Raw genomic sequence first — 12,436 nt, 5'->3', positions numbered from 1 at the left:
TTTTTCTTTTTTTTTTTTTTTTTTGGTACCAGTGATAGAACTCGGGTCCTTGTGCTTGTGAGGCAGGTGGCGGAACCACTGAGCTAAATCCCCTCTCAAGTCTTTAAAAGGTGTGAATTAAGGGCAAGAACGTGGGGATGGGTATGAAAATAATTTTATGAAATTGTCTAAAATAAAGAATAGTTTCTTATCCTTGGTGTCATTTTTCTTTTCAATATCTTTACATTGTTGTATAGCAAATAGGTAAATAACTAAACAAGTTTGGTATTAACTTTATTTTCTGTATAATTTTAAGTACATAAAGGTTTATTTCCACAGGCCTCAGGAAATGGGTAGAAGTCACAGGACAATCTCTCTTCCCACCAAAAAAGGTTGCATATTTTGGTAAGTGTGTCCTACAGGGGAAAACTGAAAATTAGCAATGCTGAGCAAGGTTCTTAAATAAATCAAGACCTAAAACCAGCCTGCAGTGATGGGTTTAGTCCTCTGGTCAGATGCCTGGACAGACGCCTAAGTCGTTCAACATAACAGGCAAATGGAGGCAGTAAAGATGGGTGACAGGCACCTAGCAGGGAGGAGGAGGAATGCTGGATTCCTTGGAATGGCATGTTTTTTTTTTTTTTCCTATCATAAAGTCACCTTTGTTAGGTGTTGGGTAGGAATCCCAGAGAAAGAAAGGGTCCAAGACTCTCTGAACTGCCCTGGATGAAGGGCACTGCTACTGCAGCGGTGGTAGTACCAGCAATCTCAAGGTTGAGTCAAACCCAGGATGGAATGCAGAATTAAGGAATGCATGTAGGAAACAAGTTTCCTTGGAATGCTAGATGGCCAAGCCTCAACCTTTGGTCCAGTATAACCCTTGCCTCACTTGTTAATAGTGAAAAATTAACTTGGTTACAACCACCTGGAATTACATAAGCTTCTACTACCTCCATGCTCCTTGTTAGAAAAAGGTGAGTATGCATTGTAATCTGTTAGCTCCTGGGACTGTTTTACACTTCCTAAAAGACTGTCTGCTGGAAGAATAACCCCCGAATGCTGAAAGCTAGAATGAACCAGTCCAGGTCTGCAGTTCCTTAGGGGCGGACTGGTGGTACGGCTTCGCTGATGTGGAGAAGAGCCACCTTCCTGCAGAAGATCAGCTGACCTGCGATCCCACCCCAAATCTCAGCCTGAGGTATATTTCAGTGAAGGCAGGTAGCTGGGCTTCTCAGAGCAGAGAAGCAGTTTAAGAGCAGAAAGGTAGAGGAAATCTAGAAAAGAACCGTCTCAATAGATTTATCCCATGGTGTGAAGGGAGAGTGCAAAGAACCCACTGGCACTTGGCTTATCCCGCAATTTCTGTCACTGTGGTGACCAACTTCTGCCCGTTCCATAGGGTCTTGAACTGCTCAGGAACTGGGAACTCATTCTATAAATAAAGAAGAGATAACAGGTTGAAATCTGGGCTAAAAAGTAAGTTGGGAGACTAAATTTCTTTCAATGCTTATTTCCTCCTGACTCTGCGAGCAAGCAGGGTAGGATGGAGATAAACTGAGTCCAACTGATCTGTGAACTTGACAGACTGCAAATGGGGACCATGCGTAGTTTCAGTATCAGCTTCACAGGGTGCTGGGACTTCATACCTTTTTGGTGCTGTCTGGTCTCTTGAGATAGGTTCCACTAGGTTACTCAGGCTAGCCTCAAACTGGCTAGGTAGCTTGTGCTGGCCTAAACTCTCAATCCTGCCTCAGCTTCCTGAGTGCTAGAATTACATGTGTGTACCACCAGCAGACCCGGCTGGGGCTCTCATTCTTTTTTTTGCTACCCTAAGCTCAACTTAGAAATCATTCTCCTTTGGTACTCTACTATGTGAGGAGACCTTGCTTCTGTGTACAGTACTTTTGCTTTTTGCATGCATTGTTAGGTTTTACCTACTCAGCTGCAAATATCCACCAAACAGCTTTATCCAATGCAAGAAATTAAGAAACTTACAAAATCGCCACCTTCTGTAGGGATGAGGACATTCATCTCAGATGATTTGGCACTGACTATCTCACAATCCAGGGAATTCTTGCTCAGGTAAACATGGCAGCCATCTGTTTTGTTAATGGAAATGGTTGGCACTTTACCCATTACCTGCAGAGAAAACCAAGAAAATTGAGTCCCAGTCGGTGGGGGAAGACAGTAAGTTGTGGGGAAAGCTTTCACTGTTTCACATGATTCAACAACATGAAAAGTTCCCAGGTACAGGACAGATAGTGAATACTGCGGGTAGGTTGGATAGGGTGCTGGAAAGAGTTCTTTGAAGGAACCAAGTCCTCCTCTGCCACATCCAAAGCAGCTCATCTTACAGACTTTGTAGAATCGGATTTCTACCAAAGTAGCATCTGCAGGTCTGCTCTGTCTCTTTCAATTCCTTAGGGACCAAAAGAAAGAGCCAAGATATCAAGTTACCTGAACTTTGACATCTCTACTATTGATTATCTCCACAATGCCCACCACGTCATCGAACACCAGACCGAGTTTCTTACAGTTATCTAGGAGAAGAAAGGAAACAGGTCAACAGTGTGACTTTAAAGGAGAGTAACATATTTAAGAATCTTTAGGAAGACGGTTCTGGCCCTCTCAGGCTTTGGGGCAGAAGCTGTCTAGGATGGCAACCAAGACTTACCTACTATAATGGAGTTAATTTTGCCCTTGATTTGCAATGTTGTGTTGACACATTTGAATACGTAAGCCACCTGTTTTAACTCTGTGTTATCGATCACCAGATTGGAAACATTCTCCTGGTTTTCCTGTTAAAGACACACCTCTGGATTCTTATCACAAAGCACAAACCAACAGCAATTACAAGTTATTCCAACATTTTTTCTTTAAGCACCCTGCACTTGTCTGAGCTGTTAAAAATTCCTTGTCCCTACTTCGTCCTCTGGCCCAGGTGTTTTTAACTCACCACTCTCCATTTCTTGCCCTCCAGTTCAAGTAGAGCTGGTTCCTTCTTTGTGGCTGGCTTGGGGGATGGGCTGGTTTGGGGTTTAGGTGCAGAGAATGGTTTGGGGCCACTGCGTACTGGACCACTCTGAGCCTTTAGGGCAGGATTCTTGTGAGTCTTCATGTCATCAGATACATGCTTCAGGGCTGTAAGAACAACAGCTACCTTGTTCCTGTCTTTCATACCAAGGATGAGGCAATCAATCATCAACTCTTATCACAAACTGATCTATAGCCAAAAATTCAAAGCAAATACTGGAACCTTTGAAATGTTCCCTTGCAAGCCATTTTGGAGAAGTACTTTTAGAATTTCTTTTCTTCCCAGGGCTAGTTTTATTTAAATAAATAAAAAGAAGAACATGTTTGTGTTGGTGTGTAGGAAGAGGGGGAAGAAAATGCATAAGGAAATGCACAAAAAAAGATCTAGAAGGATATGTACCAAATACAGTATATACTCTCAAAATATGTATGTAGTTTTTAAAGCAACAAAGAAAGAAAAATATGATAGTAAAAATTTAGCTTAAAAAAAACCTTACCCACAGGTAGCCCTCCTCCCTCAACTAACTTCAATTAGTGTTGGGATTTGAAAAACTCCAATAATTTTTCCTACTCATATTATTTTTATCTGGTCATAACTATAGGTACTTAATAAATCTGGTCTAACAAATTAATACCTAATAAAAATGTTCTCATGATCACCTACAGTTTCTAAGTATTGTTCTTGTTTATTTCTTTTAAGGGAAGATTCCATAATCTCCTTTAGCAGACTGAGCCACACCTTACTCAAGCATGGCCCAATCTATGTTAACTATAACCATACTGAATGAACTTTTTACCTTCATTATTGGTTAGGGTTGTAATTTATTTTTTTTCCTAGGATGAAGTGAGAATGGGGATGTGTCCATTTATGGAGGGGCTGGTAGTTGCTGGGGAGGACAATGAGATCCAATTTCCTCAGCTGGACTGGATCCATTGCTAGTCTTGTTGCTCAAAGTGGCTACCATTTAAATACTAGTTCTCTAGGGCCGGGGATTTAGCTCAGCGGTTCGGTGACCTGCCTTGCAAGCGCAATGGACCCGAGTTCAATCCCCAGTACCCACATAAATATATACATACATACATACATACATACACACATACATACATACTAGTTCTCCCTCTCACTTTTTTTCCTTTAAACACAATAGTTCTTCATGGAAAAAAATTGTAATACCTGCATAATTTCCCATCAAAAGGATATAAAAGAGTTCACTAGCCATTTCCTTCATTGTTGGGTATTTTGGTTACTACACCATTTTTTTAAGCTACTATAATAACACTATAAATAAACTTTGGTGGGGGACTGATGCCTGCCTGTAATCCCAACACTTTGGGAGGCTGAGACTGGAGGTGAGGGCTGTTAAGTTCCAGCCAAGCCTGGTAATTTAGTGGCTTAGGAAGGCCCTATCTCAAAAAACAAAATGAAAACAAAAAGGCTGGCACTATGCTCAGTGTGAAGGCTCCAGCTTCAATCCCCAATGTTGGAAAAAACAAACTCTGTAGATAGAGACAGTTCTGGGGAAAACTACCAGCACTGGGGCTTGGCATAAGAAGGTACTCTATTATACACGTGCCACTTAATAAGTCACCTTCCCACGGAAAAATGGGTCCCCACCAAATGTACCCATTTTCAATTTCTACCTCAGCTATCCCTTTGGCAACTTGAACTAAAGTGACACCCAAAATGAAACCTGCCACATGCAAACCAGAGTTCTAGTTACACGCTAGCTGTTGTGTCTGGTTGAGGAGGTCTAGTCCAATATGTACTGCAACAGCTGTTCATGCCAAAGTACTCACCATGTGTAATGCTCTCCCCCTGATTAATCTGCGCAAACAGGGCTGAGCGGGAAGCAGAGTCATCAGAGCCTGAACCGGAGGGGACTGGCGGGGGAGGTGGGCCTGGTGGAGGGGGAGGAGGACCTGATCCAGCAGAGGGTCCAGACGGCAGTCCACTCAGTTCTTTTGCCACAGGCCCCTGGAATAGTAAGGGCAGCCAACAGTCATGCCCTCTCTATCCCAATGGCGGTGAAACTATGGCAATCATCATGCCACAGCAGGCTGTTAATATCATTCAAAGCTCTAAAAGCTTTGCCATCGCTGCTGTGTACCATTCTGGTAGGGTCCTATATGTGTCCAGTATACAGAGAATCCTCTCTGTAGCCCTACAGACAATGATTAATGTTCTCTGCTCATATACAACTTCACTTTATTCATTCTCACTCATTCGCTGAGATCCAACTCTTTATTCTCTCAATCTTTACATTTTTCTTTGTTCCCATTCCAGTTCTAAACCCTTATTTCCAAAAATCTACTTGACATTTTCCTTAAGTACGTTACCAGTATCTCAGATTCAACAAGATTCAAAACTGATTTCATCATGTCCTGCCTGCTCCCCTACCTGCATGGCCACCTCCTTGTCCCTATTTCAGTGACAGACATTACCATTTACAAATGACTACTCAATCTTCTTTAATCTTTTAACTTCTCTGGCTTTATTAAGCCCATTACCTTGCTAATAGCTCCGCAAATGCTATCAGCCTCTAGCACCATGACCATTTTCATGGTCTACACATAAGCCCTTAGCCCTGATCTATAGACTGAAGCAAATCTGATCATTATTCCCTTATCCAAATACTGAGTGCAAAAGTCTCAGCCTCCTTTCCTTCCAGCCTTTTCTCCTAAAAAAATCTCCAACCATCTCTTACTGGAGCCAGAGATGACCAATTTTTACGTTTACTTTGTTAAGCTGGGCCTTTTGTTAGTATGCCATTCTTCTCACTGTCTTAGATCAGACGATACTTCTTCGAAGTACAATCTCTTCCAGTAAGAATCAATCTTCCTCAGACTCTGACCGCTGTATCTTTAGTATTGCATTTAGCTTTGTGATCTGCACCAGGATTTTATAGCTATATATATTTTTATTGCTACCAGGGATGGAACACAGGACCTTGCACTCGCAAGGCAGGCACAGTGCCACTGAGCTAAATCCCAGACCTACAGCTGTATTTTTAAACTCCTTCAGGGCTGGGAGAACATGACTCATTCATCTGTTAATCCCCTCCCACCACCAATCACTATCCCTGATTCATGTTCATGAAAATTGAGTGGGATCTGGTATTCCAGCTTCACTGATCCTTGCTTACTTTATTTGCTTCTTTTTCTCTTTCCTTCCTACCCTCAACTGGAAAAAGTTAGCATTTCTTCTCAGGCTTTGGTGGTTCTAAAGACTGAGAAACCAGTAGAACCTGGAGAGAAAAAGAGAGAAAGGAAGGCAGAAGCTCTTACTAACCGTTTTGCTCCAGGACAGTCCAGTGGTGTGGAACTCCTTGATATAAGCCTGCAGTTCTGTCCATATACTCAGGTAAGCTTTCACCCAGTCCACATGCTTCTTATCCCTGGGAAAATTAAAGTATGCATTATAGGGAGTCAGGGTACATTACAATTGTGATTCCAGCATCCTTCCTGCTGTAGCCTCACATCCTCCTGCCTGTGGCATTTCGCAGGCTCTGTTCAATGGTATTTTTTCTATCATCATGGAGGTTAAAAAAAACCCTTTTCTATTACCCTAACTAGAACAAACGCCATAATGACAAGGATACTGGATTAAATTTCCTTTCATCTTATAGCGTTTCTCAAGCTATTTTGTTATTGTTAAAATGGTACTGGGGGGCCGCGGATTTAGCTCAGTGGTTCGGTGGCCTGCCTTGCAAGCACAAGGACCTGAGTTCAAACCCCAGTATCCTCCCCGCAAAAAATGACTGGGCCTTTGTACTGAGCTACATCCCCAGAACTCCCACCTCTTATTTTTGTTTTGTTTTTTGACAGGGTTTCACCATATAGTTTAAGCTGGTCTTGAACTCACTATGCAGCCCAGGCTGTCCTTCAATTTGTGACGATTCTCCTGCCTCAGCCTCCTGAGTGCTGAGATTACACACACGTGCCACCATACGTGGCTCCCCCAGCCTTTTTTTTTTTTTTTTTTTTTTTGAGACAGGATTTCACTAAGTCATTTATATTGCCTAGGCTAGACTCAAACTTGTGATTAACTCCCAGAGTGCTGGGATTAGAAGTGTGTGCCATCATGCCTGGCTCAAGTTTTTCCTTAGGAGCAAAACTACTTTGTTAAAATAGACCTTAGGAAGAGTCTATTATATAAAACCAAGAAAAGCCCAGGCCATCCTCAAACTCACAGCAATCCTCCTGCCTCAACCTCCTGGGATTATAGGCCTGTGCTACCAAGCTCAACTGAAGGATTGTTTTTTGCACAGAGTAGTTACTCAACCACTGTTGGCTGACCAGTACTGGTGGAAAGGAAGAGGCTGCATGGCTACGCAACTAAGTAATTTGCTGCCCGCAGTTACTCCAGCTCAAAAGCAGCCATGGAGAAGTTAGTTAGGACTGCTTTGTCAATGTGGTTAGACACACAATGACTCCTGTCATCCTTAAAGTGGCTAGGTAGCCTTCCACTTTTTCTGAAGGCATGAACAGTTGGGGTAGTTTTCTAGTCAGTTCTACTGAACTTTTTGCCATATCACCAGTGAGAAACTCTCAACAGAGGAACAAAATCTTGTATAAACAGGCAAACTAAAGGGCATCAGTCCACAGAACCTTCCCCCAACCTTCTAAACCAGGAAGGGTAAGGATTAGAAAACTAAAAGGGCCTCTACCAACCACAGAAAAAAAAAAGGAGAAGTAGAAGCAGAAATATTTCCTGCTTGCAAATGAATCTTCTGTAAGCCAGTATCTACCAGGCTTTCCAGAAAGGAGTCCTGAAATCAGAGAACCAACATAGAAGCCCAAAACCCCAAAGAGCTACTCCAAGAAAAATGAGCTAGGAAAGGATATACTTACACATCTTTATACTCCTTGAGGACTCTGTTTGTATAAAACATGGCAGCATCATTCATTTCTTTTACATAGGGGCCAGGTTTGGCAGCCTGAGAAAAAGACGTAGTTTGTGACTCAGCTTGTCCAACTCCATCTCCAACCCTCTGTCAGTCAGTCTATTGTGCCCTCCCCTGGAAGATGTGCTGCTCACCACTGCCACCCAACCGAGGGCCTGGATGCTTTCACTGACAGCTGACAGGTGATTGAACAACTTGCTGCCTCGGTTCTTCTCCCGAAAGGTTATTACTTCTTGGATCTGCTCTGAGATGGGTGCCAACAAATCAGAAAGCTTATTCTAGGAAAAGAAGCAAAAAAAAGATTTGGGTTAAACTTGTTCCATAAAAGCTGTGTCAACTATGATCCTGTACGCAAGAATTCTTTATGGATTAAAATAAGCACAGAAAAAGAAAAAAATGTGTGATAATGAAAAGAAGGAAATAAAGGTTTGTAGATGGGGAGGGGAGGAGGGGGTGAAGGGAGGGCAGGGACAAGGGGAAAAAATGAAAACCAAGACCTGTCATGTAGAGGTATAAGATCCCAACAATGAATGTAACTGTACTGTATTCCTAAAATGTACCAATAAACTCAATTAAAGCTGAAAATAAATAAATAAATAAAAATAAGCACAGAAATTAACTTTGTACTCACCCTACCCTGACTCATATGGCTAAATTACTGCTACCTTCTTACCGCTGTATAAAGTTTCAGCTCCTCAGGCTGGATTTTGATTCTTCACACTCAGGTCCCACATTCTAGCTATAACACAAGATCCTATCATTTCAGCCATTTGTCTCTTTTCTATCTCACTAATACGAGATACTAGTTTATTACTATACTTGTATTTATGATGTTCTCGATCTTATCCATCTATCCAAACAAATGCTTAATGAGGAACAATATCCTCCAATCCCAGCCACACCAGCTTTCTACATTTATTATCAGTCAAATCTGGTGCCTTACCACACAGCGGCACAAACTATGAACCCATGTGAATATGCTTTCCTTTCTCATTAATTCTTCAAAGGCATGGGCTTTGTCTTAGCTCTCCTCTGTCATCATAGCCCTCAATGCACTGTCAGCCATACACCAGCTGCTGAGCAGAGACCTGATGAATCAAATATAATTAGAGGGCCTGGACTTCAAGTAAGCAGCTCAGCAAAATGGATGAATCTTGTATTTATCTTTCCTCCAATGCTTAGTTTCTTGAACATCTCAATTTTCAGGTCTTGGCATGAAAACAGTCTAACTAGGAGTCTGCAAACTTTTTCTCTACAGGACCATATATATAGAGAGAGAGAGAGAGAGAGACAGAGAGAGAGAGAGAGACAGACAGACAGACAGACAGAGAGACAGACAGAGAGAGAGAGAGAAACTGTATCTGTCTTAGCTGCTTCATTTGTTGTAGAAAGTGTGTTTGTACAGGCCAGGGATTTAGCTCAGTGGTGCTGCTGCAGGCTTCGCAAGCACAAGCCCAGTACCACAAAAAAAAAAGAAAGAAAGTGTGAATTTGGAGAAAAGATTTAGATCTAACACTTTAACCATTCAGGACAGATTAAAATTAAATTTCAATATATTTAAATTATCTTGCATTCATTTTACATTACTTTCACATACCAAGGAGCAACAGTTTTCAATACATTAGCAGAAGGTCTTGCTGTATTACCCACTCTGCCTAGGAAAGCCAAATAAAGAGAGAAACAAAACCAACATCTTTCATTTTGAGAAAAATCTAAATTTTCTGTAATTCAATTTTTCACATCTTAACAGCATAAGATTTTGCATTAGGAGCAAGGAAGGCTTGACTCTTGACTTGCATCAAACCAAAATTAAACCAATTAGTAGTGAACTTACTCCGGCTGGCTGCTGGCACTGAGAAGCTGTAACCAGGAGAGCTCGCTCCAACTTCAGACCTGTGTGGACCATCTCCGCCTGCGGGAGAAAAGAACCTGCTATCGATGGAACATTACAACTGGAGAGGTCCCGATAAGAATAACCTGAAACCTCCATCTCCATGTAGTCTGCTCACATCCAGGCCCTTCATGTTGTTTTCCCATGTATTCCAGATTCCAAGGACTGATACCACAATCACATATTCTACTATTCCTGTTGTAACTAACAGGGATATGTAGCCAGAGTTGGAAATAAAGATAATCAGGACTAGCCTCAAGTGAAGTTGGGTTGGCAATTTCTACATGCAGTGTTTCTTTTTTTTGTACTGGGGATCAAACTCAGGCCCTTGTGCTTGTGAAGCAGGCAGCGTAAACACTGAGCTAAATCCCCGGCCCCTACACACAATGTTTCTAACTGAAATGATTCCTCCTGTCTTACATCTCTCTCTCTCTCTCTCTCTCTCACACACACACACACACACACACACACACACACAACACACAAAATACTTTCCTCAAGAACTGGAGGTATGAATAAAGGCAAAGGCCTAAATTTATGTCTAAAATTCTCAAAGTAACCTATCATGTAAAGGTACAAGATCCCAATAATGAATATAACTGTACTGTATACCTAAAATGTACCAATAAACTCAATGAGGAAAAAAAAAATAAAATTCTCAAAGTATTTACTTCTTTTGGTGAAAGGTATTTCTCAAATGCTGGATCAGGTACATAATTAAATCAATTTAGTGAACCATAACCAGCACTTTATTGAGTAAAAGAATAAAATCAAAGTACGAATGCACTGCATCAGCTTAAAATTATTTCCAAATAAAAAGAGAGAAAAAAGCCAGGTGTGCTGGTACTCACCTGTAATCTTAGTACTCAGCGGGCTGAGGCAGGAGGATGAGTCTAAGGCCAGTCTGCAGTACATAGCAAGCTCAAGGCCAGACTGAACTATATAGCAAGATCCTGACTCAAATGCCCTCCTCCCAAAGTAAAAACAAAAAATAAGAGGAAAAAAAATAAGAGTACAGTATAAGTAGTATAAGCATTATTTCATGAAACTTTTATCTCAGTTAACAAATATTTCTTACTAAGGGTCAAGGTCAAGAGTTTTAAGAAACATGAGGCTACAAGTACTATTAAAATATCAAAATTCAAAGAAAGAAGACAATCCTTTATCTGGATTTGCATTTTTCAAAAATAAAAGTGATACATGTATAAAAATTTTATCAAAAATTATAGAACTGTATAAAGTAAAAATGCAAGTCTCCATACCCGTCAAATGTTTCCATACCCCATCCCACTTCTTAAATCTAGTATCAGCCAGCCAATAGCTGGCATAGGAGAGGGTCAGGGTTTACGTGAATAATCATGATGATATCATTAACCTAAACATGGTCATTATTTACAAAGAAGCTTCAGTGGACTGGGTTCCGAAGAGAAAGGTAGGATGTACATGTGAGTATGTGGGGTGTAGTGGTGACAACATAGGAGGCACTACATGAAGGAGGCGGGTGAAGAGGAACTTGTCATGGCCTACTTCATATTCCTGCTGTGGGCTCACTGTGAGAATAACACTATTAACGTAACTAATAACTACCAAGGGTACTTTTATAAATGCCAAATCTTAATGATTCCTCAAGCCACCCTAGGCCCTGTTTATAACACACTGGAATCACACTCATGGCACCAAGTTTTCCTAAACCTACAAAGAATGTGTAATAAAAGCAGGGGCCTAGAAAAATGAAGACTCATTCCTGTGCCTGAACTAAGCTTTTCAACATAGGTAGAAGAGAAAGTCAGGAGCCTACCAAGGGAGCTTTTTTTTTCTTTTTTGAGACAGGGTTTTGCTTAAGGAGTTCAAGCTTGAGCTCACTACATAACCCAGGCTGGCATGAAACTCATAACGATCTTCCTGCCTCAACCTTCTGAGTTCTGGAAACACAGGTGTGTAACACCACACCTGGCTTACCAAAGGAGTTTATTTTTGTTGTTGTTTTTCTTTTTGAGACAGGGTCTCACTATGTAGTTGAAACTGCTGGAACTCACTATGTAACCCAGGCTGGTCTTGAACTCACAGCGATCCTCCAGCCTCAGCCTCCTAAGTGCTGGGATTACAGGTGTGAGCTACCACACCCGGCCCAAAGGAGCTTTTAGACCAAAAATGCATGGGATCTACAGAAAGCCACTAGTCCTTAAAAGAGGAAAAAAAAGCACAACATCCTTACATGTTTTTGTACATCTCCTCCGATCTCTTTACTGATCTTCAAGTACTCTGCCACAGGACCTGCAAGCAGCAAGTCAAATGCTTCCACATATGGAGCTGTTCCTGGTGAAGACAGACATATCAGGAAGAATCAGTCACTCATCAGAACAATGTCTTCTTTTCTTTTTCTTTAAATACAGAACTGAGGATAAGATTTAGCCAGGAATTTTGAGCTACATCCCAAGTGCTGTTTATTTGAGACAGGGTCTCACAAAGTTGCCCAGGCAAGACTCAAACTTGTGATCCTCTTGCATTTTACCCTCCCAAAGTGCTAGGATTATAGGCGTGAACCGCTGCACCTCACTAGAAGGATCTTTTTTTTTTTTTTTTTTTTTTTTTTTTTTTTTTTTTTTGTTTTATTTTTTTTTTTTCTTTT

At 41.3% G+C, this 12,436-nt stretch overlaps 1 protein-coding gene across 4 annotated transcripts in view; it reads right to left on the bottom strand.

Annotated features, from left to right (window-relative positions):
• Positions 1-260: 260 nt before the first annotated feature.
• The window catches only part of Cap1 (cyclase associated actin cytoskeleton regulatory protein 1), a 26,483-nt gene continuing 14,307 nt past the window's right edge, over positions 261-12,436 (bottom strand). For 3 of the 4 annotated variants that reach the window (XM_010625903.3, XM_010625902.3, XM_010625905.3), the window contains exons 3-13: positions 12,023-12,123; positions 9,751-9,828; positions 8,051-8,194; positions 7,864-7,949; positions 6,302-6,407; positions 4,810-4,987; positions 2,936-3,120; positions 2,654-2,777; positions 2,437-2,519; positions 1,975-2,118; positions 261-1,411 (exon numbers count right to left, since the gene is read on the bottom strand). In XM_010625903.3, the coding sequence (XP_010624205.1) occupies positions 1,328-1,411; positions 1,975-2,118; positions 2,437-2,519; positions 2,654-2,777; positions 2,936-3,120; positions 4,810-4,987; positions 6,302-6,407; positions 7,864-7,949; positions 8,051-8,194; positions 9,751-9,828; positions 12,023-12,123 (1,313 nt within the window). In that variant the 3' untranslated portion in view covers positions 261-1,327. The remainder of the gene's footprint in view (positions 1,412-1,974; positions 2,119-2,436; positions 2,520-2,653; positions 2,778-2,935; positions 3,121-4,809; positions 4,988-6,301; positions 6,408-7,863; positions 7,950-8,050; positions 8,195-9,750; positions 9,829-12,022; positions 12,124-12,436) is intronic. The other variant, XM_010625904.3, reaches the window with a different exon arrangement.

This window comes from Fukomys damarensis, unplaced genomic scaffold (assembly GCF_012274545.1).
Source record: "Fukomys damarensis isolate Sample0158 unplaced genomic scaffold, DMR_v1.0_HiC HiC_scaffold_23, whole genome shotgun sequence".
NCBI classification, from domain to species: domain Eukaryota; kingdom Metazoa; phylum Chordata; class Mammalia; order Rodentia; family Bathyergidae; genus Fukomys; species Fukomys damarensis.
Note: the sequence above shows the minus strand (reverse complement) of the source record. Positions and strands in the feature narration are given on the sequence as shown.